The sequence below is a fragment of the Chanos chanos genome, chromosome 2 (assembly GCF_902362185.1).
Source record: "Chanos chanos chromosome 2, fChaCha1.1, whole genome shotgun sequence".
Taxonomy (NCBI): domain Eukaryota; kingdom Metazoa; phylum Chordata; class Actinopteri; order Gonorynchiformes; family Chanidae; genus Chanos; species Chanos chanos.
The window spans coordinates 21,763,888-21,789,106 of record NC_044496.1 but is presented as its reverse complement, the minus strand read 5'-3'; the positions used below and the strand labels follow the sequence as shown (position 1 = coordinate 21,789,106).

General features: G+C 41.0%; 3 protein-coding genes across 3 annotated transcripts in view; 1 reads left to right on the top strand and 2 right to left on the bottom strand.

The window, feature by feature from the left end:
- Positions 1 to 16,453, bottom strand: part of piezo1 (piezo type mechanosensitive ion channel component 1 (Er blood group)) — a 55,279-nt gene extending 38,826 nt beyond the window's left edge. The window contains exon 1 of the mRNA XM_030765168.1: positions 16,417 to 16,453. Within this exon, the coding sequence (XP_030621028.1) occupies positions 16,417 to 16,453 (37 nt within the window). The remainder of the gene's footprint in view (positions 1 to 16,416) is intronic.
- Positions 16,454 to 17,762: 1,309 nt separating this feature from the next.
- On the top strand, positions 17,763 to 21,529 carry cdt1 (chromatin licensing and DNA replication factor 1). The gene is made up of 10 exons (XM_030765167.1): positions 17,763 to 18,290; positions 18,586 to 18,738; positions 18,892 to 19,130; positions 19,316 to 19,510; positions 19,607 to 19,752; positions 19,890 to 19,990; positions 20,145 to 20,333; positions 20,439 to 20,579; positions 20,733 to 20,934; positions 21,366 to 21,529. The coding sequence occupies exons 1-10, from the start codon at positions 17,763 to 17,765 to the stop codon at positions 21,527 to 21,529; spliced, it is 2,058 nt and encodes a 685-aa protein (XP_030621027.1).
- A 418-nt stretch (positions 21,530 to 21,947) lies between these two features.
- On the bottom strand, positions 21,948 to 25,064 carry aprt (adenine phosphoribosyltransferase). The gene is made up of 5 exons (XM_030793961.1): positions 24,959 to 25,064; positions 24,622 to 24,725; positions 23,065 to 23,198; positions 22,871 to 22,949; positions 21,948 to 22,726 (listed from the first exon to the last, which is right to left on the bottom strand). The coding sequence occupies exons 1-5, from the start codon at positions 25,048 to 25,050 to the stop codon at positions 22,587 to 22,589; spliced, it is 549 nt and encodes a 182-aa protein (XP_030649821.1). The 5' UTR covers positions 25,051 to 25,064; the 3' UTR covers positions 21,948 to 22,586.
- Between the last annotated feature and the right edge of the window lie 155 nt (positions 25,065 to 25,219).

Genomic DNA, 25,219 nt, shown 5'->3' with positions numbered 1-25,219 from the left:
ATGTAAAATAATAATTGAAAGACTGCCCGTTTGCAGATGGGCGCTGCAGTCTCCGGTTAAAAATGAAATGTATGCTAACACTTAAATCCGCGACTTACATACTTGCAGCTAGGTAAGCCATAACGTGGATCAACATTTGATATCAGTCTTCTGAATCCATGGTTTTCAGCTGTTTTAACTGGGACCACATCTTTGCTTAGGTAAAAAGTTACCGTATCTGTCACTTATTTCCAGCATTAGGTTGAGTGGTCAAATGTGGTATTCTCTCAGTGCTGCAGTGAGAAGCGTTTATCTTGGGTCTTGTCGTTGCCTCTGACTGTGTGGCCGACTTGAGTGGCTGAAGACGATGCACTTGGGGAGGACACATGCATCTTTCATATACGGTGGCTAAAAGATTGCTTGTGTTGCTAACCTTTTCACAAACAGTATCTTTGCAAAGCTTGCAAATTCATGCAGATTACAGTGGATTGATTCCAGTTGGATTTTGTAAATCCAAACCACTTCCACATTATTTAAGGAGAACCTGTTTTTGGAAGCAGAACTTCTTTTTCAGCAAAGCTGCGCTCTGTTTACAGTCAAATTAGCGTGCAGGGAAGGAAAAAGAATACGTCAAGTAACATTTTAAAGGAACCACCTACAATGTATTATTCTACTGGTTCGTTGGTGTGGGCCGGGACAAGTTAGTGCTCTCTGCAGTTATCCTGAACAACATGAACAATACGAAGAGTTAAGTAAGTTTGGAGGCAGCACGTGAGCACTGTCAGCACAGCTGTTATAACAATACAATGCACAGAAACTCTGTCTCACAATACCTTGGATATCTCTGAAAAACATATCCTGCATAAAATTCAGGTGACGGTATAATATCGTCATATCGCCCACTCCTGTATACAACCACCCCTCCGAGAGACAACAAACATTGTCTTTTTATTTTTGCCTCTCTCCCTCTCTCTCTCTCTCTCTCACACACACACACACACACACACACTTGCACACGCAGTCTTTCACTCATTCACATATATCTCCTATCGTTTTATTGATACAGAGGTGAACTCATCTGATAAAATATGAAATAGCAGAAAGATCCAGGTGGTGAATAGCTGCATGAAGAGATAAGGTAAGATAAGCTTCCTTATGAATCTAAATGTGAAAATCTGCCACATGCTCCTTCTCTCTCACTGTTATTCCACGCTGGTAAATGGCTGAGCTCCTGGCCTCTCAGACTGTAAACTGGATGGATTCAGGATATTATGGTAATCTGGGGATTGGAAAAACCAACAGCCATGCTACAGGCCTAACCAAGGGACGGCTATGTGAGACAAACTCAGTGTGTGTGGAGCTTGCTCCGCTCTGTGCCTAAGCTGTGTGCTGCAGTGGGCATACTATGAAAGCATGGTTGAAAGCTGCTCTCTCATGAAGTGGGCAGCCATTTAATTCATGCTCTGGTTAGCATCTGGACTTGACCCAGCCTAACTACTCAACTACTGGCTTTAACTTCTTCTTAACATCAAACATAATCAAGTCACAAAATCTTTAAGTAGTCATTAATAAATATGTTTGCTTTCTTTCTCTCAGTGAACCTATCTCTGGAACCTTGCATGACTCCACCCAGTAAAGGCCTACATCTCATCCACCCACCACGATGCGTCTATTTCAGTAGTGAAAGACCTCTCTGAGAAAAATGCCCTCACTTAACACAGTGGACTCAGGGGATAATAGTGTTTATTCATGGTTATCAGACATCAAACAGTTCAGTAAACTGTTACACAAGGTGCAAACACACTTCTTTATTTGTCCTCCTTAGGTTAAACAGAGGTTAAGAAAACATTTTCAGACAAATGAATACATTCAATCTCACACTATCTCCTGAAAAGAAAACCACACACTTTAATGTTTACCACAAAATCTGTTAACAATAAAACCCCGCTCCAGATTACCCATTCACAGTTATAAATCCCCCATTCTCAACAGTTACAGGAGCGTAAGCAGAACTCGGCCTGACGGGTGGACAGACTGCTTATCTTCAAGAGTATCCTGGTCTTTGTGTTATGGTATGAAGCTGATGGAGGGTGAGGACATGAACTCCATTTCAACTTATCTCCCTAGTCACCTGCTGGGTCTCTGTGAAGCAACCAGGGGCCGTGCTGCTGTATTGACGTGTTCTTACTTAAAAAATCCACACATAACTGAGCAATACAGATAAGTAATTGTCCCCTGGGAAAACACTTTCAATGTGATAGATTCTGTTTTTGGCATTTGTTCAGATGTCCAATCGATGTCTAAAAGAAGCTCGATAGGAACATTCACGTCAACATGCATTGTTCTACAGGACTGTCCATAAAAAACATGAGGTAATAATTTGTATTATTTGCTAAACTGACAAGCAGCTGATAGAAGGGTTAGTCTGGGGTTGGAATACAAGCTCCTTACCGCTTTCTGAATCCTCTGGTTTTATCCCATATTATCTTTAGATCTCTGATGATTGGATCTGCGGCCAGAGAATAATGAGACCGCTTGCCTTCCGCAGCTGGTTCCAATGTGCATAATTGTATTGAAACTTGTACAAGATCTGTCTAATATCAGAGCGAATGGTGCGCTTTCCTTTCCATCCAGACAGCAATTACAGGGGATGTCAAGGTCAGGCACAGGCATGCATGCAACATTTCACAGCAGAAAACAGGCCAGTACTACATATGCCAAATGCAAAAAATAAGAGACATATGCACATATATAAAGACAAAACCAAAAAACAAACTTGTCCACACTTGTCTGTCTCTCCCACAAACTATATCACACACAGACAGTGGTCTCTGACTACTAACACAAACAATAGGGGCACTGATAGGATCTGAACACATTTCCTCAGTCCTGCTGCTCTGGTACTGAAGTGAAAATGTGCCTCACTCCATCTGATGGGATTGGACCCAACATTCAGTTTGGCTCCAAGGACTACATGTCATATAAATGTGTAAATTAATACAACCATGAAGAGGAAGACCTCCAAAGGACTTTGGGCATTAGAATGTGTCAGCTGGTAAAGTAAACACAACTGGGATACATACAACCTCTTCGTATTATATAATCATACATATTATATATTATATAATCAACATGTGTGTACTTCACATGGTGACCACATCAGAAAGTGTCTAAAGTAAAGAGGGACCTCCAGCTCATGAAGAGGAAAAAAAATGGGAAAAATGGAAGGAAAATGGAAGACACAAGGCTGGGTCTGAGTTTGCATTTGGATTATTTTGGGATGAAGCAAACACAGACAGCCAAAGTAACTAGAGCTGAAGGACTTCAGAGAGCCAGAGTTGGATGTGTGTGTGTCTGTGTGTATGTGTTGACCTCACTCTGCAGATATGTGAGAAAAAGAGAAATAGAGAGAGAAGAGCAAAAAATTATTAAAAACAAGTAAAAAGCGATATAGGTACAAAAGGAGAGGGAGAGTTGAGCAAGAGCTTAATAACTAGGCAACCTGTAAAACACAAATCAAAGGAAAAAGGCAGGAGAACCACAGAGAGTCCAAAAAGTTAATGAAAAAAGACAGCAGATCAAAAAGTCAACAGTAAAATGACTGTGTATCTGGTGTGAATGCAATGTGTGTGTGCATGTGCGAGAGCATGTGTGTGTGTGTGTGTGAATAGGATGAATGTATGAATGCAAACTACCCCCCCCCCTCCTTTTCTGTCCGCTGCAGTGTCTCCCTTCACAGAACACAGAAAGCTGGGATCGGTGATCTAAAACAGTCTCCTTGTACGTGTGTGTGTGTGTGTGTGTGTGCTGTGTGTGTGTCTGTCACTCAGAGGCTACGGTAAGAATGACTCACTCATAGTCACGCTTCTACCCCTGTTGCCCCAATCTGCTGCCTCTGACATGTCTTGTGTTTTCATTAGTCCCGGTATATAAACTACTTCCAAAGTACCGGCCCCATCAGCATAACTGTATAATGTTCACACCTCTTATTCACAATTTCACACATTCTGTCAGTGTTCAGGATTAGCAACAAGAAAAATCAAGACGTGTAAAAAAAAAAAAAAAAGACCAATAAAAGACAGTAAAGGATGAATAAATGAGGAATGTTGCTATATGTAGTGGGAGCGAGATTCAAGGCTATAAAAGAAAAAAAAAGGGAATTCTACAGAGTCACGGTCTGTGATGTCATGTGTCAAACAACAGGTCGTAGAAGTCATTAAAGAATTTAGTGTTCATTTAAATAGACCACAGAGTCCATCAGTACTGTGGACGGTTACAGTTTTTAAAGCGGTAGAAATCAAATGATTGATGTGCTTTTGCTGCTTGACTGGATAGGCTTTACATCCTGAAACCTACAGGCCATCTGGGCCGCAGGCTTCATACACACGCTGCTCTGACTATATACAGTTAAAAAAAAAGGATTAGAAGGGAAGAATATAATGCAGAGAGTGGAATTACTCCCATAGCTCCATCTGGCATATAGAGCAGTGGAAAACAAAAAGGGGAGAGGAGTGAGTCTGGAAACACACTCCCCCTCTTCTCTGTCACCAGAACCTCCTTTCTCACTCTCTTTCTCATCACACTGTGTCTTCAGATGGACTTAACGTTTCCCAGAAACAGCTACAGTTAATATACTCTCCTGTCAGAGCTGTCCCACACTGCTTTCTTTTCAGATAAACATTCCAATTACTATGAAAAACAAATGTGTGTACTTCTGTTTGGGAAAAAAAGGGATAAAATATTTTCATTTGTGAACTGCAGAACAAAGGTTGATCCGAACAGTCAACGCCTGACAAAACAAAAAAGTGAAAAGAAAAACAAAGTCCTTCTTTGTGTCACCACAGGAATGAATACATTTTAGACACCATTTAAAATGTGATTGTATGTACGTGTGTGTGTGTTTGTGTGCGCGTGTGAAAGGTGTCATTCAAGAGGAAGACAAGAGTGAACACCATGGTCACTGCAGATCTTCTCAAAGAGTCTGGAAACTCCCTGAGAAATCAAGAAAATCCATGAGCGGGCCATTCTATATCAAACAACATCTTCATATGACATTAAGTCATTAATGAGTTACCAAAGAGTTACCAAATTAGTTATTAAATATTGTAACCACCTAGACCATTATTTCCCTCTTATTTCTGCACTTCCTCCAGAAAACTCAACAGATTATTAAATATGAATGAAACTGAAAAAAAAAATCTCCACATCTCACATGTGCTGACTTGCATCCATATGGGTGTACGGATTTATCTGTCTTAAAATATCTGTCTTACTTCAGGTTTTGACTGACAGTTTTCTCTGGCTGAAAGGAACACCACCCATAGCAGACAAAGCAGTGGGCCTAAGTCATGTGCTCTTCAGTAATAATAAAAACACACACCTATAAAAAGGGGTGACTTTAGCCTCAGCCATTCACTCACTAAAACACACAGACACACACGCGCACACACACACACACACACACACACACACACACACACACACACACACACACACACACACAGACAGCTGTGTCGGGTCAGTTGTGTAAAGGGTACTGCACCATCCCAGTTCAGTCCCACATCTCTGGCACATAGAGGGAAATGAAGCAATTTTCCATAAAACAGCCCATAACAAAAGTAGCATTCAGCAGAGAGAGCAGAACGTGGCTGGCCCTGTTTAAGTCCTACAGTGTCTGATATCCCACCCTCTCTGTGAGATTACAGACAACTCTCCATACACTCCCCTGTCTGCCTCTCTCTCTCTCTGTCTGCATAATCAAGACATGTCTTCTTCCCCATCAGATGTTCTGAAATCAGATCATTACATTAGACAGTGTTGAGAGTTAAACTGCTGAAGCTTGTCAGGACTTGTCAGTGGCTGAGGAATGCTGACAGAATCTAACATGTTCAATAATGTTTTCTTTTTTATTTCACACAGAGCTGCCGTCTCCGTTGGCCAGAGCCGTTCCATGGCCCACATCTAGGTGTGAGTGCTTCTAGTTTTGAATCGAGGGCCTGCTGCTGGAGGTCTAGCCTCCCATGGGCTGTTTGGCTGGGAAAACACTGGCATAAGGCAAATTACTGGACCTTTAAAAGCATTTTCTCCACTCTAAACATTTACAGGTCCGATAAGCAGATTGTCCGTCCCTAAATATTGAGAACCGTTAACGACACCATCTCCATTACACAGCGTCATCTTTACAATGAAACTTTTATTATCAAATCAGTTCAGACGCTGATCGCTATCACAGACATGAGGTTACTGAAATTAGTGTACACTGTCTTTAATTAATATATCCATGATACGTAAACATCAAAAGAGCAGTCAGAAAATACATATTAACCCTAAATGTAGTTCTTTTACTGTAAATGGTATTCATATAAGACATTTCTGTGACTGCACTGTTTAAGCTCTTATTAATTTGTGTTCAAACTGTACTCCTTAAATTTATGTTTCAAGGGTGGAACATTCTGGGGAAAATAAAAGGAAAGGAAGAGCAATTTGTCCATCAATACCAATCACCAATAAACTTCCTTTATTAACTCTGAAGTCTCTTCCTGTACTCCACATACAGCAGTGAGAAAGCTATCTTCTCCTGCTTGAGGATCTGGAGGGAGGGGGCCTGTGGTTTAGAGTCCTGACCTGTTGGCTTTATCTCCGTCCGTCACATGTCACTCAGCATAAACACAAGTCTCTCATCAGATCGAAAAATCCTCTGCAGAATTAACTCCACCCACACAGTTCAGGCTAAAGTCAACGCTTCACATTCTCATTCATCTGCATTTTCATACACATTCTCACTCATCCACATTCATATACACAACATTCTCACTCATCCACATTCATATACACAACATTCTAACTCATCCACGTTCACATACACAACAGTCTAACACATCCACATTCACATACACAACATTCTAACTCATCCACGTTCACATACACAACATTCTAACTCATCCACGTTCACATACACAACATTCTCACTCATCCACATTCATATACACACACAGCAATCTCGCTCATCCATGTTCACATACACAACATTCTAACTCATCCACATTCATATACACACACAACATTCTCACTCATCCATGTTCACATACACAACATTCTAACTCATCCACATTCACATACACAACATTCTAACTCATCCACATTCATATACACAACATTCTAACTCATCCATGTTCACATACACAACAGTCTCACTCATCCATGTTCACATACACAACATTCTAACTCCACATTCATATACACACACTGCGGTTCAGTGACTCTTCTCACGGCACTCAGCCATGACAACAACTGTGAATGTACCTGAATGATTTACCCATCCAGTATAATTCTATGCATTACTCTTTACATGCTGTAAGAACTTATGTGATCTCTCTCACACATTTCACTCCACACTATGAGAACAGTTATTTCAAATAATGCAAAAAATACATGAACAAAGGGAATAATTATTAGCAGATAGACATGGGAGGGGACACAGAATGTGTTGAATAAGATTTCAGCAAGAATTCAACAGGATGAAACTTTTTTCTCTGAAAATGAACAAATACACATACACACATGCAATCTCTCTCTCTTTCTCTCTCTCTCTCACACACACACACACACACACACACACACAAAGTTTAATATCCTGTTGACCTGGACTACCCTTTCTCGTGGTAGAAATGGCTGGCTGATGATACACACTGGGCCAGTGAGCTGTTTGTCTGGGGCGCGTCACACAGCCTGGATCAGCATGTCTAAAAGCACCCTGAGTGGGAGTGTGACAGGAGCGGATCCCCCGTGCTGTTCATTAAAAAGCACTCTGGCCGAGCTGGACTCAGACAGAGTAGGAGGCCCCGCCAAGCACAACAGTGTGTGTTATCTGCTTACCAGCCAGGCTAGTGCCACCAAAGGGCAGTTAAATTTCAATTCAGTGAGCACAGTGCTGTGCTGTATCGTGTTTTTACTGCAGAATCAGGCTGTCATAAGAGGGAGGTTAAATTGTATTTCAAACACCTGTCCTCAGCTGACCCCCACTAACACAGGATGTGTTTTGGCTGAGCTTAGATGGCATCAGCTAACCAATCATTCTCTCTTTTACTTAAGAAAGCTGACACAGAGACTGAGAGACAAAGACAGACAGGCAAATGTGAGTCACTGTGTGTTTCTCAACCATTCCAGTGGCCATTACAAGGCATGGTTTGAGCACAGAGGAACTGAGTGTACGTCAGTGAAAAGCTCAACACTGGAAACTGAAATGGAAAAAAATGTGGCACGTCTGCCACAAATCACCACCAGGTCAAAACAAAGCTGATGACCAACATGAAAGAGAAAACGGCGTAAAATGTCATTGATAACAGTGACGGCCAATCACTCAGTTGTTCTTTCAAACATTAAAACTGACGTAAGAGACAAAAATTAGTACTGACACCTTCTTAATCAATGTGATTGTCCCAGTTGTCTGGAATTACCATTAAACAATGGGCCAGAAGGGATGAGACAGAATGAGGTCAAGCCATTGATTAAACTCAGCAGCTAATACTGGGAGAGAGGCCATTATCTGACAGCAGTTGATTACAGTTCTATATAGGGGAATTATGGATCATTGAGGACACCATTGATCTGTTTGCTGTGTTAACTGCCTGTGAATCACACATGTATGCAAACTGGATTTAAAAAAAAACCCACATGAGAATGATCAAAGTATGCATTATGCATAAACAGTGTTTCATCATTATTGTACTGTGCTATTGAAATCACTGTGTTTGGAAGGAGATGCCAAAAAACTGAAAAGATGTTCTTAATGTCAAAATGTGGGCCGATACTATAAAGCACTTTTTATTACTCATCAGTAATCATGTTCATTATGTAAAATTCTAAAATACAACGCTTTCCAGTGTATCCATGAAAATGAAACGTCTATGTGGAAAGTGTGAATATAATGTCTTCCCTCAGCATCCATAAGTGGCATTTTTGTTATTCATGAATATTATTAAACTAAGTACAGGATGTGGAAATGTTCTCATACCTTCTTACTAAACAATCCTGTGCTGAATTATTTTTCAGTCTAAATTTAATTCTCACAAAGAAGAGCAGTCTCAGCAGTGTAACTTTCCAGCATAACACAAGCACTTCTAGGTCAGAGCTAGCGTTTCAAATACCACCATGAGCATTTCAGACACTAATTACAGACAACACAAAAACTGTGGCTTTATTTTCTGCCAGACAACAGTTGGATCTCTTTCAAATTCTAGGCTTAAAAAAGCCAAAAAGCTGGTGTGTGTGTGTGTGTGTGTTTCTGTGTGTGTGTGTCAAAGTCAGATGAAAGGCTTTTCCTCTGAGAGATGGCGGATGTGCCCAATGTTCACGTGTGGACCTCCAGCAGTCTCCTGCATGAGCACTCTTCCCCTGGCACAGCCTGATAAACAGTTCAGCCCTGGCTCTGCTGTGGCCTCTTAACTCCATATTTAACACAGACACACAGGAGGTTCCACCCTCTAACTGCAGAGTCCACAAGGACACACCTCAAAACAACCTAGCCAAGATTCTCTCAGAGAACACATCATGAGAGTAAAACCATAACACAGACATAACACGGATTATCTGACTGCTTATTATTCAGACACTAACTCAAAAGCGTCCCACACACTGACCCGTTAACCAACTATTCCAATGATTGTTCTGCCTGTAGTAACGTCAACTTTGACCAGGGGTTCAAATCTGACCTCAACCATTAATTTTGTGTGGTTGGTCAAATATTAGAAAGAAGAAATTTCTAGAATCAGAAGTAGAAATTTTCAACTGAAAGTTCACCAGTTTTAACCCAATAATAATATAATGATGATGATAATAATAACATTCTATCTAATTTGCTACTTTTACATTTTCTGTTTATCTTTGCTCAATATCTTTAATATAATGCAAAATGGTTTTTTTTTTAAAAAAGCATGATTTTAAACTGAACATATTTGTGACTGGGTTCATTTTCCGCCATGACAACAACATGACGCTGACAACATGGCCAGTGGGCCTCGCCCTGTAGCATTAAACAGGCATAAGAAACCTGGCTGTAAAATAAGACAGGATGTGAGTCAGAAGCAGTGTGCCAATTACAACACACTCCTGGTATCTGAGACAAAAGAAACTAGGAATCCATTCACCTGTACAACACAAAGTCCAGGCAATGACCACTAAAGCACTACTGTGTCCTGACTTAAGCATTTTTCAGTTCCTGAAACTGCTTTCTCCTACACCCTTTCTGAACAGATGGTTACGAGGATCCAGTCTAGGAATACTGTGGAAACTGGGCATTTTTTATAGCATTCCTCTTGAAATGCTCATAAAACAAGAATGGGCAGAGCAATAAGTCAAACTTAGAAACTACTTGTGGATTTTTGAGGATCCTCAGAGGTCTAAGAGTCTAAGCATAATGAAGTCTAAATTGCATACATCCTGATTGAAGCCTAAACTCTGGTATTGTGTGTGATGGGTCCTTGTTCCTGGACTGAAGGGGACTAAAGCAGTCTGGGGACCCACCAGGCACTTTTTCACCCTGATCCATCACTAACACACCTGCTATGGCTTGAGTGCTACTCAAAGTGCTCCATAAATTTATCGTGGAGTCTTACGGCTTAAACTGAAAATGCGCCGTCCCGAAGAACTGGAAAACTGGACAGGGGGCTTTGTCTCTACAAATACTGATCTAGAACCAAATAGTGAATAAGCCCAATCTGCTATTCTCATCACCGCCTCACAGACAGACGTGTGCTAACAGGCTAATCAGCCAAACAGTCTCTCCTCCTCTGTCCTGGAAAAGCCATCTGGACCTAGGATCCTCTTTGAGGAATACATAACTGCACTTGTGAGGCAGAGTTAGACTAGTCAGTGGAATGTGTGGCAGGTAGTGGATTCTCCAAAGCAAGGAAGTCTTTAGTGAACCAGAGAAAACAGCTCCTCTCCTCTGAATGTCTGAATTTGTAAAAGATGCTAATACCCAGGGTGCTGGCTGACAAGTCATGAATATAATTAATCTCAATTAACATATATAGCAATTAAACAGCATTTATAGGGATATTGTGCAGAGAAAACAATGTTTTATGTAGGCTGTTATTTATATAGCAACAAGAACATGTTACTCAGTGCTGCTTAATTAGCAACAAACTGAACCTCAGGGTTGGCCTGGAGTACATTTTGTAGTGTAATATATGGAAGAAGTCATTCATATTGCCAAGATGAATAGAAAACTCCTGTTTCACTTTTCTCATCACTAGAGGTAGTGCAGCTTTGGCAAAACATGTCAAGTCTCTACCCTGAGGTAATAATCCTGTGAGGTCATTCATCTTGACTGTGCTGTTTCACAACTAACAAATTGTTGTAATCATTAAATATGTCTCTTGGGTGTGGTAGAGAGAGATGCTGGAAGTCGTGTACACAGTTAAAGGAAACACCAACAATACTCTGTTTATCATCCCATTGGGTTGGTGAGTAACGGAAAAACAGGTTACATTCCTTCTCTTTCCCCATCTTGTAAAAAGCTTTGTATAACAATGAGCCCATTCAAATAATGCAACCCCTCTATTGTCGGCGGGTGACTCTGGGCTGCCGGGCTAAGCAAGCACAGCCTACATCCTGTTTTGATGGAAAAAAATGGCTGCTGTTCCACTGAGTGGATGGAGCCGTACCTCACCGGTCTGTCCTAAGGGGGCCACACTAAAACAACTACACTGCTTGTGGTAGTGCTATCAGTGCAGGCTGCTGATTTGCAGAGTACGGTTCTGCCGGTTGCCTACAGCAAACAGGCTGAAGCCCTGCTGGGTGGCACTGGAGTGCAGCTAACTGTGGTAGAAGAGAAAGGGTCAGTACCATCACCCAACACTCACAAATATTAACAGAGACAGAAAGTATTTCAGACCATCCTGTGACTACTGCTTTAGGCTGTTGCAGATTCCGTAATTTATTTCTTCTTGTTGTCTTGCCTGCTCAGTCAAACACACACACACACACACACACACACACACACACACATCTGGCTGAATTAAAAACCTCCATCATGCCTGTCTAAGAGTGCACGAAGAAGGGCCAGATTGCACAAAGCACTTTTGGCAGAAATCTTTCTCCCGTAGTTGAGTCTTGCTCCCTGATACTGCTGCAAGCGTAAGTAATGAGATTAACTGAGGCAATATATGATCAATGGCGCAATACAATAGGCAGCCCACCAACATAACTTCAAACATCAGGCAGTGATGGGCAGGCCAAGACTTGAGGCCTTTGGCAGAGTCAGAAGTCTTTCCTCAACAGCAACGCCAGTCTTCACTTTCTTTCTTTCTTATCAGCCAGTTAGCTGAGAGGCCCAAATTTATCCTTTAGCACCGTTGCCTTCCCTTTTATGGCAGTAACTAAACTAAAACTATCGACACTAGGTCTTTGGTGTGAATCCGAAAGCTTGGTTTGAAACCTTAAATCATTACGCACTTATGTGTTTCCATACCAAAACGAAGACCACTCAAATATTTGCTTACGTTAGAAGAGATTAATAACACAAAATGAATCAAGAGTAATCCAAATCTAAAGGTGCTTATGTTAAGGCTCTGGTCTTAATTTACAGCACTTGCACTGGCTGGTAATGGACAGTACAACAGGATATTATGGGTGTTTGAAGTATCAGTCTGGTAGACAGCTTTCATTACGGATGAGATGGAGCATGAGGGCGTCCACAAAGCACAGGTGTTTTAAATACACATCACAGCTGGAACAACACCTGTATGATTTCTCCTGACACACATAGCACGCCCACCCACAAACATAACTCATGTTTACTTCATAGCAACAGAAATTTTTATGACTTTTATGTCAGATTTCTGTGACCTCAGTGGAAACACTGGAACACGTACACACAGTGTCAACCATTCATGTAAACTCTGTATAATGTGTCTCCAGCACTTTAAGAGCACTACTACTGCTGAACGACATCACTTGGTTATTTTTCCATAAAGAACAAAGGTTGTGGGTGACTGGACTGTTATGGATTGTCAGTTTAATCATTATGCACTTAGTGACATGTCAATAAATAGGTTATGACTGAAGCTTAATTACACCTGACTAACTGTCAGCACATCTGATTATCAGATAGCAGTCACACTTTTCTGCAGTATATACTTTTTATTTATACTTTTGGCAGGAAAATTTTCTCTGTTACAATTATGAATTTCACTTCATCAAAACCCTCATATGGGTAGTGTTTTTTCTTGAGCCCAGATGAATAAGTGAAATTTTTAATATTTCAAAAAGTAATACTGTAGTGTTTCTGTGAGTCTTCATGGAGCAACTTCATATCTGCGTGCAGAGACAACTACTGTAATAGAATAGTTATTTAGTAAGGACAGGGGGAAAAAAATACTGCCGTCTTTCAACATAAAACTGACGTAGGAAAGGTGGGTTGGAGGAGACCGTATTAGTTTTGCATTCTCAGATTATATAAAGCATTTCATAGAAATAAAGAGTGCTTCTGTGACATGAATGAAACATATAACATTTTTCCTCTTAGGATTTCTTCATGATTTCTAAAGTGTATTAGATTTCCCTTCAAATGTCTACCCCTTTTACTAGTGCAGTTCCTCTGCTTAAGGTATTGCGCTTTGAATTTCTGGGTAGTCATTCATTTCTCTTTCAAACTTGGCTAAAAATACCAGGGATCCCCCCCAGTAGGGGATAAAAAACACAATGTGAACATAGAGCTTGCTGCCAGACTGCTTGCCTTGCTTTCTTTTATTCCCTCAGTGATGTGCACTTTCCAGCTAACAGGCCACTTTCACTCAGAGCCCCCCTGCCACACTCCAGTGAGAAGCAAGTCAAGCACTTTGGCCAAAATCTTCAATAATGTGTCCTTTAGGCTGCACTAACACACAAATACAGTTTCTTGTGGTGTAACAGCTCACTGGACAAAGCGCAGATAAAGGATTGGAATCCATTTCACTAAAGGGTATAAGAATGTGGAAACCACACAACATACAACTTGGTTGAATTTACCCATTGGCAGGATTGTTGTGAAATCTTAAGGCGGGCGCCAGCTACGTGAAATAGCCGAAGGAAAAGGAGAGGCAACGCTGCGGATGAGAGATTTGGGTCTCCTGTGCAGTAACACAAGAGACCACGATGAAAACGAGAGTGATGGGGTTGACCACAAGACTGAGAACTCAGGCTGTTGCCGGGATTCTCCCTGAGTGTTGAGGAGGCTGCTCAACTTCCTGTCTGTCATGTGAAACCATGTGACAAAGAGAAGCCACATGTCTCGACTTTCTGTCAAAAGCCACAGACTTATTTAAGGCCTAGCCATACCTACAGTTTCAAAGACAAGCGTGGCCAAAATTATACAACACCAGCTGTTTTTCTCCACAGTTTATCACTGTTACTGTCATTACAAAGAAAGCTTTACAGGGTGAGGTACCTCTGCTGAGAATTAAATCAGAAGAACAAGCAGCTCTTACAATAAGTTTTTTTTTTAAATATCTAAATAATATTTCTCTTTCAAAGTCACACAGAAGTATGCTGCAAGCATTAACAACTACAAAATTTTATATTATGGCTCTCTATGTGCAACAGAATGGAAGTGAGTGAGAGTGTACGAGAGGGAGGAAGAGAAATAGACAGAAAAATACAGGGACAGAATGAGTTAAACATGCACGGTACTTTTCACAGGGAGGACAGTGGTGAGGGGTGTGTATTTGTGTCCTGTATGTACAATACTAGCTTCTGTCTACTTTTCAGCTGAGAGGAAGCCGGGCTAAAGGGTGTGTCTGCTATATAAACAGCAAATGAATCAGAAGAACTCCGAAGAATATTAACAAAGATCAGCATTCAAGAAAAAAATGACAACCAGTATTGTATGAGGCACATGTGAGCATTGATGGAGCTGAACATTGACTTTAAAAACCCAAGCGAAAACTTTTGACATTCTTTAAAAGAAAGTCTTTATTTCAAATCAGTAACCGTCTTCAGTGCTGCAAAGTCAGGGCAAAAATGACAGACACCAAAGCCGTTCCTTAACCTGCACTGACACAGTGTGCAGGGTTCCTTATGTCATACTTCAGCTCTGTTCCACACCTTTGCTTCCATGAAGTATGATTGAGAGGATGGAGCCAAAGGCCCGTCACTGGGATTTCTCTGAGACTGCAACTTTTCATTACTGTTGCTAATATATGTTGCAAAACTTTGGGAGGGAATGGCCAATAACTGCAAAAAACAGGTACTTAACATTATTCTAAACTGGGCTTGGCTTGTGATTCACTGAGCCGAGGTGAAACTCGTACAAAGGAACTAGTTTAGGCCTAAACCTTGTTAAATAATTCTGAATCTTATATATCATGAGCAACACAGGCAAAATAAGCATCAAATCTCTGGGTTCCCAATGCTTCGTAAACAGCACGACTAAGTGTTCCAGTACTCTTCACATCCCGCGACACTTACTGTTCCGTATCCTCCAGATGTAAAAATTATAGATCTCAGCTCATAATAATCACACCATTACAAAGTCAGGCAAACAATGTTGCTCGTCCCAGACTAGTAACATATTTATTGACCAAAATAAGGGTTAGGGACGGCTAAGGGTTTAATGTCATATTTCTCGGAAATACCAGTGGGTAATAAATGATTAAAAATGACATTTAACAGAAGTTCAAGAACTGCATAATTATGAATCAAATGACATTCACGAAGCAAGTCACAGAGTAATGTCTTACCTGCTAGTAAGAAAGTCGGCAGCAGAAAGCAGTAAAGCAATCCACATACCACCTGAAGTTCCATTAGAGCGCGTCCCAAATGCACGGCTTTAGGTGAGCCTACAATCCCCGGGGCATTCCACGACTAAACGGTAAATTCCACTCATGGGATGGAAAGAAAATCAAGTTGGAACTATCGTTCATTGTTTTACATACGTCCAGTGAACTACAAGCATGAAGACAGCAGATCTTCAAGTAAAGATTACATCCTGTGTGTCCAAACTATCAAATGATCTTTGCATTTTCCGGATAATTAAGAGATGATATTTAGACGATTGAGTGAGTGTATTTGAACGTACTACTTGTTTTGAACGCCAAGAAAAAGATCAACAATTTGTGAATGCATCGGCTGAGAAAACTCCATACTAGTTCGAAAGCTGTTTCTTAACACTCGGCATTCCCTGTGCGGTAATATCTTCGTGGAAAAAGTGATTCACCCGTACGGAATCGCTCAACTCCTTCGACTCTTTAATCACAAGCGTACTTTCACATATAGCCTTTCGGTTGATCTCATACAAACTAATACTCTGTCCTAGAATTATCGAGTCCCATCGACCGCTCGCCCTAAAACTTTGCACAAGTCCATCTATCCATTCAGATCCTGGTCAAGCACAACTTCGCCAGTTAACTCCCTCTCTGACGATAGGTGACTCGTGCCAAGGCAAGGAGCGTCACTTACAGTCGATGCTGAGACGAAACTTCGCGCCTAGGCACATGGTGTGGCATGGTATGCACACAAGACACAAGTGTGGTTTGCCACGAGTTTTTACCCAACACACCTGCAAAGAAAAACAAAATAATTTAAGCGGCGAAGAGTCATGCTGAACTAACTGCAACTCTAAATTCGCACTTCTTGATCGATTTGATCTTTCTTCCAAGTCAACAATTCCAGAAATTGTCCAAATTTGTTTAAGTGTGAAAAATCTGCAATTTAATGGCTTCTGGGGAAATGCATCCAACTTAAAAGTTTCATTCCACCTTTTGTAACGCCCCTCAGACGGTAGTTACTCCTAAACAGACATGTAAATGTCATGTAACTTACTCCAAGTATATGTAGTGTCCGGTGTCCATTTGCATTTTCAACTTTTTGCTCTTTTCAACGTCTTACATAGTTTGTCAGTATCCAGCAAATAAAACAGCGTGCCAAATCGGTCTACGAATTAAACTAAACATAGCGTCCAGTGCAACGTGTTGCGCAGTGATGTGCTCACTCTGTCAGTAGATATGCTTCTACTTGTTTGGAGTAGTTTGACACCGAGGGCAGCAATTAATCTGCCCACTGGTAAACACAGGACGTGAAGGTAAATGCTTGAGTAACACACGTCATGTTCCCGAGTAAACTTTACAGAGCATTTGTATCCCCACCGACTTGCGCGCACCCTAAATGTACACTTATATACTAGCGCCATCTAGCGATGGTATAGTATATGGATAATTTGTCTGTTGTGCTCTCTGTTGTGAAGTATGCTACTGGTGAACACAGAAACAGTAGCGATAAATACTGATCAGTGTCATTCAGAATATTATTTATTATTTATGTCAGTTGAACAGTCATATTAAAACACATTTTAAATCATTTATATATCATGGTAACTGCTTGCATATGGCTTACATCTGTTTCCCATAACTACTTTATATTCCTGTGTGCGATATTAAAACTGATGTCACGGGAAAGCAAAGCAGGATTTAGACTTTGTTAATTTTGCGCTTTTGTAGTAAAATAGCTTTCGTGATTGGTCAAGACAGCGTTGACGCTTTCACCAATCAATAGTTAGAATAGACTGATTGACGAAAGAAATGCCCAATAGAAGCTGATTTGGGGCGGATAAAACGAGCAGGCTCGGCCTACAAGAGGTCACATGGTATATTTTCGCGCGAAAGTTAGAGGGGGAAGCTGCTAGTTAGGAATTCCGGTGGCACAATAACAAGAGCCTTTAAAGAAAGAGAACGTGTTGGAGTAAATTTGAGTTTCTCTAGTTGTGTTTTGCTACGGATCGACTGAAATCGTAACCGATACCTGCTATCATGGCTCAGGCTCGGGTCACTGATTACTTTGCGCAAAGTAAGAAAGGTGGTATTGACCGAGCGTTAAGAGCTAAGGGTTCAAAACACGGCGCAACTGTGGATATTGTGTCTGAGACCAGCGTAGTCAAAACGAGAAAACTGCGTACAAGTCGATCTTCAAACAAGACACAAGGGCCGAAGAGTTCCAGCTCTACAATATCCACCACTTCAATTCATGAAGAATTCCTTAGGGTAATCAACGAGGCTGCATCGGTCGATAGTGTGGAGACAGACCTGCCGGACCCTGATAAGCCTTCGGTGATTGCGAGTCCTCGGACCCCAAAGAGGACCTCGACTGAAGCCGAATTTGATTTAGGTTCGGTGTTATTTTCTTCCACCACTGAGCAACATAGTACTGCCAAAAAACGTCTGCGGGTCGGACAGGCCCAAGAAGGTAAAACTGAGGTCAAGGTTAACCCTGAGGTTAAAACTCAGAAAAAAACGGCAAGAAAGAAGCTTGTCCTCTTCAGAGACGGGGAACACGAACAGGTACACTACTAACCAGCTCATGTCTGTTTAGGTAATCGTAGATATCTTCACAAGTAGTACACGTTTTAGTTTTTGAAAGGGTGTCCTCGATTGCTTACACAGTGAGACTTATCGGGTGCATGCATGTGTTCATCTTAGGTTGTTGGTTATACAGTTACCCCTATCCAATAGGAGCACTCTAACAAGCTCGTTCCATTTTAAAGCAGCAGAGCCGTGCTGTGACTGAGGAATATTATTATTTGTCCCGTGATACTGTCGGAAACTTTCTTATGCATCTTGTCTTGTGTATGTACAGGCATCTGAACATGTGCCTAAGGCTCCTCTGCAGTTACACAGCCCACCTCGGGTTGATAACGAGTCAAAAATCCACGTTAATCACAATGCAGACAGTTCACCCGTCAGTAAAGAGGGAAGCCACAGCAGTCCCAAACAAGCAACCATGACTAAGGTAATAGTTGTGATTTGTGATTTGCGATTTGCTAAAAGTCTTAACTAATAAAGACACATTTTATGTTTTCAGTCATAGGAATCTGAGACAGAAGACATGTTTAAGTTTTTCTTTTATTATTGCTGTAACTTAATGTCTGTCTTGCTCTTTCAGAAAACCTTTTCTAGAGATGATGTGGCTGCACTGAAATCTCGTCTCAAGAAACTCAAAGGACAGTCTGAACTTGTGACATCTCCTACCCCTGTCCCTGACTCCACTCTCGCTGAGCTGAAAGCTAGACTTGACTGTGCTCGGGAACTCTCAGACAGAGCTCAGCAGAGGAAAAAAGAGGGGAAACTTGAAGAGAAGCCTAAAACCACAGATGCACAGACACAACCAGAGACAGAGGAGGGGTAAGAAGCAGGCACATTTCAATTAAACAATATTCACTCACTTAATACGTTTTAAAGATAGTGTCACGTTTGTCACTGTCAGAAACAGTAACATTTTACTGTTTTGATGTATTGCATAGATAAAATACTACACCCTTTTTTAATGCTTGCTCAACTCAGCCATATTTTTTTTTATCTCCCTCCAGAGAGAAACTCCCAGCCTACCAGCGTTACCATAGTCTTGCTCAGGATGTACCCCCTGGCCTCACTCTGCCCTACAAGTACAAGGTGCTGGCGGAGATGTTTCGCAGTATGGACACCATTGTAGGCATGCTCTTCAACCGATCTGAGACTGTCACCTTCGCCAAAGTCAAGCAAGGGGTACAGGACATGATGCATAAGTAAGAGATGTTTGGTTTAACAGCTGTTGACCAGTAGTTCTAAAAGGAGGCTTAGTACATCGTGTCAGCAATGCTAATATCTCGCTCAATTTTCAGACGCTTTGAAGAAAATCACATTGGCCAAATTAAGACGGTCTATCCCATGGCTTACGTGTTCAGGCAAGAAAAAAACATCCCCACTTTCAATGCCACAGTAAAGAAGTCCAGCTACCAGCTCACTGTGGAGCCAGTCATTGATGAAGGTAGGGAACCCATGACTTGATGAAAGAGCTTGTTTGTATAGACCAGCTGTTGGATTTTTCTGTTTGTTTGTTTTTTGTTTGTCTTTGGGGGGACGGTGTCGTGACAACTTGCTTTAAAATGTTCTTGCATTCCACAGAGAACAGTACCACTCGCCCAGTATTGTCAGCCTCTCGAATGTTGGAGAGAAGACGTGTATTCCACCAAAACCTAGTTAGCGTAGTCAAGGAGCACCACAAGGTAAATGCCACGTTGCATCATTATTTTCTTTGAGAGGGTTTAAATTTTTATTGGTGTATTACAGTAACTTCATTTAGGCTTTTCAATCAGATACCCTCCATATATAAAGTGGTCTACTTGGATAGTGTTTTATGCTGATCCTGATATCTGCTAGGTGTTTCTGGCTTCTCTGAGCCCTCCTGTTGTTGTGCCTGAAGACAAGCTTACTCGCTGGCATCCTCGTTTCAATGTGGATGAAGTGCCCAGTATTCAGCCCAGTGAGCTACCCCAGCCCCCACACACAGAGAAACTGAGCACCGCCCAGGAGGTGCTGGACAAAGCTCGTGCACTCATGACTCCCAAGGTACACTGCTTCTCCATCGCTGTTGGATTCCACCATTGTATTTATGCCATATCATATGTCATATTTTCCAGCGTGTTACAGTCGGTTATTTCTGGTCTGTTTTAGATGGAGAAGGCTTTAGCCAATATGGCCCTTAAGACTGCAGAGGCTTCTTGTTCCAAAGAAGTAGAGACCCCCTCAAAACCTGTTACCTCTGCCCAAACACCAAGTGCCCTCAAAGGAGTGTCCCAGTCTCTGCTGGAGAGGGTGGGCTACTCTGGGTTTTTTTTTTTTTTTTTTTCTTCTTCAAACTGACTAATGAATGGTTGCTGTGAAATGTTAATGAGCATGATTATGTTGGAACGCTTTTGACAATGTACTATTTAATGAAGTTAACAATTGACTTTTTTTTTAAATCAGATCCGAGCCAAAGAGGCACAGAAACATCAAGCTGTCATGACACGTAACCCACAGCAGGAGGAGCGCCTGGCCATGATGTCACGCCTACCTGAGATGGCAAGGATCCTTCGCAATGTTTTTGTTGCTGAGAAGAAACCAGCCTTAATTATGGAAGTGGTCTGCAACCGCATGATTGCCAGCTATCGTTCCCCCCTCAGTACTGGTAGGTCTTTTGGGATGAGAATGAATTTTATAATGTATTCAGGACAATGTGGTGTCAGAATTGATTATTAACATGTTTACAAAGTGTTTAATTGCCTCCAGACCGTTAACTATAGTTAGAATAGAATCTCTTTATTGTCATTGCCAAAGAACAATTTCCACTGCATGAAGTACACTGCCTGAGTACAAGGAGATTAGGTTTGCAACTCCCACACTCGATTCTATAAAAGACAATATATACGGTAACAACAGAGTAAAAAAAAAAAAAAAAAGGTAACAGCAGAACAACAATGAGAGAAAAGTGTCTTGTAAAGGTGTGTCTCTCAGGTCTTTTAGGTAGATCAAAGTCTTTTGATCATTTTGACAACAGTGTATTGGCACATGTGAAGTGTAGATGTTACAGTTTATCTGATAAATCTTGTAATATTTTAGGAGAAATGGAGAAACATCTTCGTCTCCTGGCGGAATTAACACCTGGGTGGTTGACTATTCACCCAATCAGGAAGGACCTTTATCTCAAACTGAACAAGACAACTGATTTGAACACAGTGCTGGAGAAGCTGGACCAAAAGGCTAAAGCAGAGGAGAAACTCTGAGACAAGTTTCTGCAACGTTCAGTGAACCTATGTGCAATATTATTGGAGCGACCTTTGATATTTTTAAGTACTGACCAGACCTGATACTTCTACAGGTCTGTAACTACATATGATGAGGGCAGTGGATCACCACAAATTGTTTAAAATGTTGATTTTTTTAAATACCATGTGGTTGCACTGGTGTTCAAGTCTTCTCATGATTAGCCTTTTGAGTGTAGAGCAGTTCCTTTTTTTTTTAATACACAATTGTTTTACGAGTTGGGTTTTTTTTGGGAGGTTTGGGGTGTCCTCTAAATAAAAGCCTCTCTGGAAGGTTAGTGTCATGTGGTGCTAACGTTGAATTTCATTTAGCCCTCAGTCATTTATGCCTATGATCTTAAGACTGTCAGTGACAAATGGATATGACATGGAATTTCATATGTACACTATTCCTTTAATCAAGATTTCAATGTACATTGTTACACTGTATATTGTAAATGAAGCAAACATTAACCAAGGCACTGAAAAAAGACCCTGTGTTAATGGTAAACATATTGGTATAAAACAGAATGTGCAAATTCAGTTAGTCAGCTGGTTATACCCACTGATTTTAGCAGAAACTCTTGTGCAGAGCTTATTATAATTAAGTTGGAGGTCACAAATACACAGACACACAAACCCCTCTGGACAAACTGTTGGATCAGGTCTCCTGCTCAGGGGCACACTGGCACAACATAATATCACCCTGAACAAATGTAGAAAGTGTGGTATTCTTACAGTCACCATGAGTGATTTCACCTTTGGATTTTTTTCTTCGCTCACTACTTGTGTATGGTGGGTACCTCAGACAATATTACTTGGATGATTTTTGGAAGCAAACAGGAAACAAAAACTACATTGATGGTACCATATAAGGAATTTAAGCCATCATAGATAACAATCATCTTTCTTAACCCCATAACATTTAACCAACAAATTCTATACATTAGAAGGAATGTGTCCTGCAGTACAGATGGGTCATGTTCCACGAGTTCTGAAAAAGAGTTGAAGGTTGCTTCCCTGTGGCAAATGCAAATTGTCAGAAGTGAACCAGTGAGAAGACAGGGTATGGCTTCAACCTTTCCACCCCCTTTAGTTCAGTCATCTCAATTACCACCAAACAACCCACTACTTCTGCCTGCTGTTTCTTCATCAGGTCACAGGCTGCACCCAAGGTCCCTGACAACAGATGAATCAGAGAAGAAGAACAGCTTAGTACTTCACAACTCTGAGTTATTTTAGACATGCAAAATTCAACTTGTGCATCTAATTATAGATCAGAAAAGTACAACACAGATGTAAAATCCACAAGATGTGCCTCACCACCAGTGGCTAGTAAGTCATCAACAATTAAGACTTTCTGTCCTGGAGACACTGCATCCTCTTGAATTTCAGCCTCGGCCTGAGAAGTGCACAACCAAACAAATGTTTAGTATGTTTGTGGCTGAATATGAATATTAAGTTAAATGTTGGACAGTTCAGCAGCTGTTACTGCACTTCCAATCAATCAACCTCACCTTCCCATACTCAAGAGCATAGGACACAGACACAGTAGGGCCAGGGAGTTTCCCTTTCTTCCGGACCAGCACAAATCCTATTCCCAGCCTCTGTGCTAAGAGGGGCCCAAAGAGGAAACCACGAGCATCAAGGCCTGCACAAAAGAAAACGTTAACATAAAACAAATAACAAACTCCATAGCGCTCACTATGCAGAACCCTTGCAAAAGCTTTAATTTAGTTCATCTTATTGTATCACCATGTTCATCTTGAAACATCCAGAGGAGTTGAGGGGACTTAAAGCATCCAACACCATAATAGTGCAGCCAGAACCCTAACCTGTTGACCCACAGACTGCTGGCCCCTTCTCAGGTCAAGGTTTCAGATGATACGTGCTATGCATATGATGTGCTTACTAAGAACATTCCAACCTTTTTTTACACTGCTCAACAGACTGCTGCATGTGCACCATCTTATTGAGAAACAACCATTTCTGGGTACAATAAAAGGTTTATACACTGCAATATGACCACACCAGAACTCAGTTTTTTGATGGACTATTCTAGAGGAGTCCTCCAGCTCACTCTGTAGACTGATATTTTGCAGCTGATTCAGTTGTTCCACTTTTGTGCCTTGAATCTCATACCAGTGCCTAGACGTCACAGCTGCATATATGCTTTGAATCAGTGGAACCTAGTTGATTTTGCACTTCATTCAGATTTCTTTACCAACATAAAATTAGCTACTGTTTCTTATGAAACCTCAGCAAGTTGAGCATTCTTTGTCCTATCAAACAATCACTTATTTTTAAATCATCATTAAGGTCACTTCTTCCTCTCCAACATTACTATCATCACTTCCTCATGACGTAAATACTGAAAAGCACTGTTATGCGACATGATTGGATGGTAACTGTTTCATTAAACGTTCTTTCAGTATATTTTGTGCCATATAAAACCTGTGAATAAACAAACAATATAAAAACAAAACAAATGAACAACAACAACACCACTCCTCTACGACACATCCACAATTCTGATACTATGATAAACCCAGTTTGTTTGTTTTTTAAAGTGACCTGGATAAACCTCAGTGCTCTGCTGATTCAACAACGCAATAGACAATTATAGTTCTTCTCAGTTTCTCCCACACCACGAAGAAGTTAGACACAAAAATAATTCCATAACAAAAACAGAGCTAGAAAAGCAAAAGTTTTATTTTTTTTAAACTTTTAAAATCATTCAGTCCATAATGCACCCAGAACATGAGACTGAACGCATGTTTCCTAAGGGGGAAAAAAATCAATGCTTGTAACATACTGTATGGAGGTCCGTTTCCACCACTTGAAAAAAAAAATCATGTCACATGGTACGTCATGATAATGACTTAGTGTCTCATAATTATGGGATACCCACTCATTATTATGAGATACAATGTGACTTTTTTTCGCGTGGCGGAAACGGGCTTCCATATACTGACAAATACTTCCTTCATATTAAACACAGTTTGTCCGTTACTCTATCAAATGTCTATTCTGAAACTTCTTGGAAAGTACATTTCTTAGGCAATTGAACTTACCTACGATGAGTTCAATTTGAGGACACGTTTGCCTAACGTGTTCTTCAAACAGATCAATCACAGCGGTCAGAGCTTTGGGATCTTTTAGTATGGGGCAGATATCTCTGTAAGAATACAAATCGAGTCCTTATAACAGTTATAACTGTGAGGGCAAGGACGGATAAAACGAAAGGAAAATCATGTTAGTCATGTCAAGGGAAACGTGACGTTAGCATGTCTGCTACCACAGTTAGAAGCAAAAGAGGTTGCTTGCGAAAGCTACCGAAACAACGAAGCAAGACAAGATCCGGAATTATATGAGTCGCAAAATATAATGGTCTCGAACATTTTTACCCACCTGAATAATATTCCTTTAACAGGAAAATCCGGAAAGGCTCGTATTCGCTTGTTAATGAGCTCCAATTTCTCAGCTTTGGTGCTCTCTGCCATGCCTCCCGCCTGCAGCAAATCCACTACTCCGGTCATGGGAAACTCCGAGTAGCCAATACCATACGGCCCTCGACATCATATGACTGTTCACTAACGTGACCTTTGCCCCTCGCCGATTTTATCATATGTGATCAAATACATTGCCCCCAAAGATAATGATCCTCTTACG

Bases quoted from the DNA above. Each gene is read 5' to 3' on its own strand.
- cdt1 (XM_030765167.1), top strand. From the start codon at position 17,763: ATGGCTCAGGCTCGGGTCACTGATTACTTTGCGCAAAGTAAGAAAGGT. The intron at 19,131-19,315 runs GTAAGAAGCAGG...ATCTCCCTCCAG, and splicing joins CAACCAGAGACAGAGGAGGG to AGAGAAACTCCCAGCCTACC. The intron at 20,935-21,365 runs GTAGGTCTTTTG...GTAATATTTTAG, and splicing joins TCGTTCCCCCCTCAGTACTG to GAGAAATGGAGAAACATCTT.
- aprt (XM_030793961.1), bottom strand. From the start codon at position 25,050: ATGGCAGAGAGCACCAAAGCTGAGAAATTGGAGCTCATTAACAAGCGA. The intron at 24,726-24,958 runs GTGGGTAAAAAT...GTATTCTTACAG, and splicing joins GTTAAAGGAATATTATTCAG to AGATATCTGCCCCATACTAA. The intron at 22,950-23,064 runs GTGAGGTTGATT...TGCACTTCTCAG, and splicing joins ATGCTCTTGAGTATGGGAAG to GCCGAGGCTGAAATTCAAGA.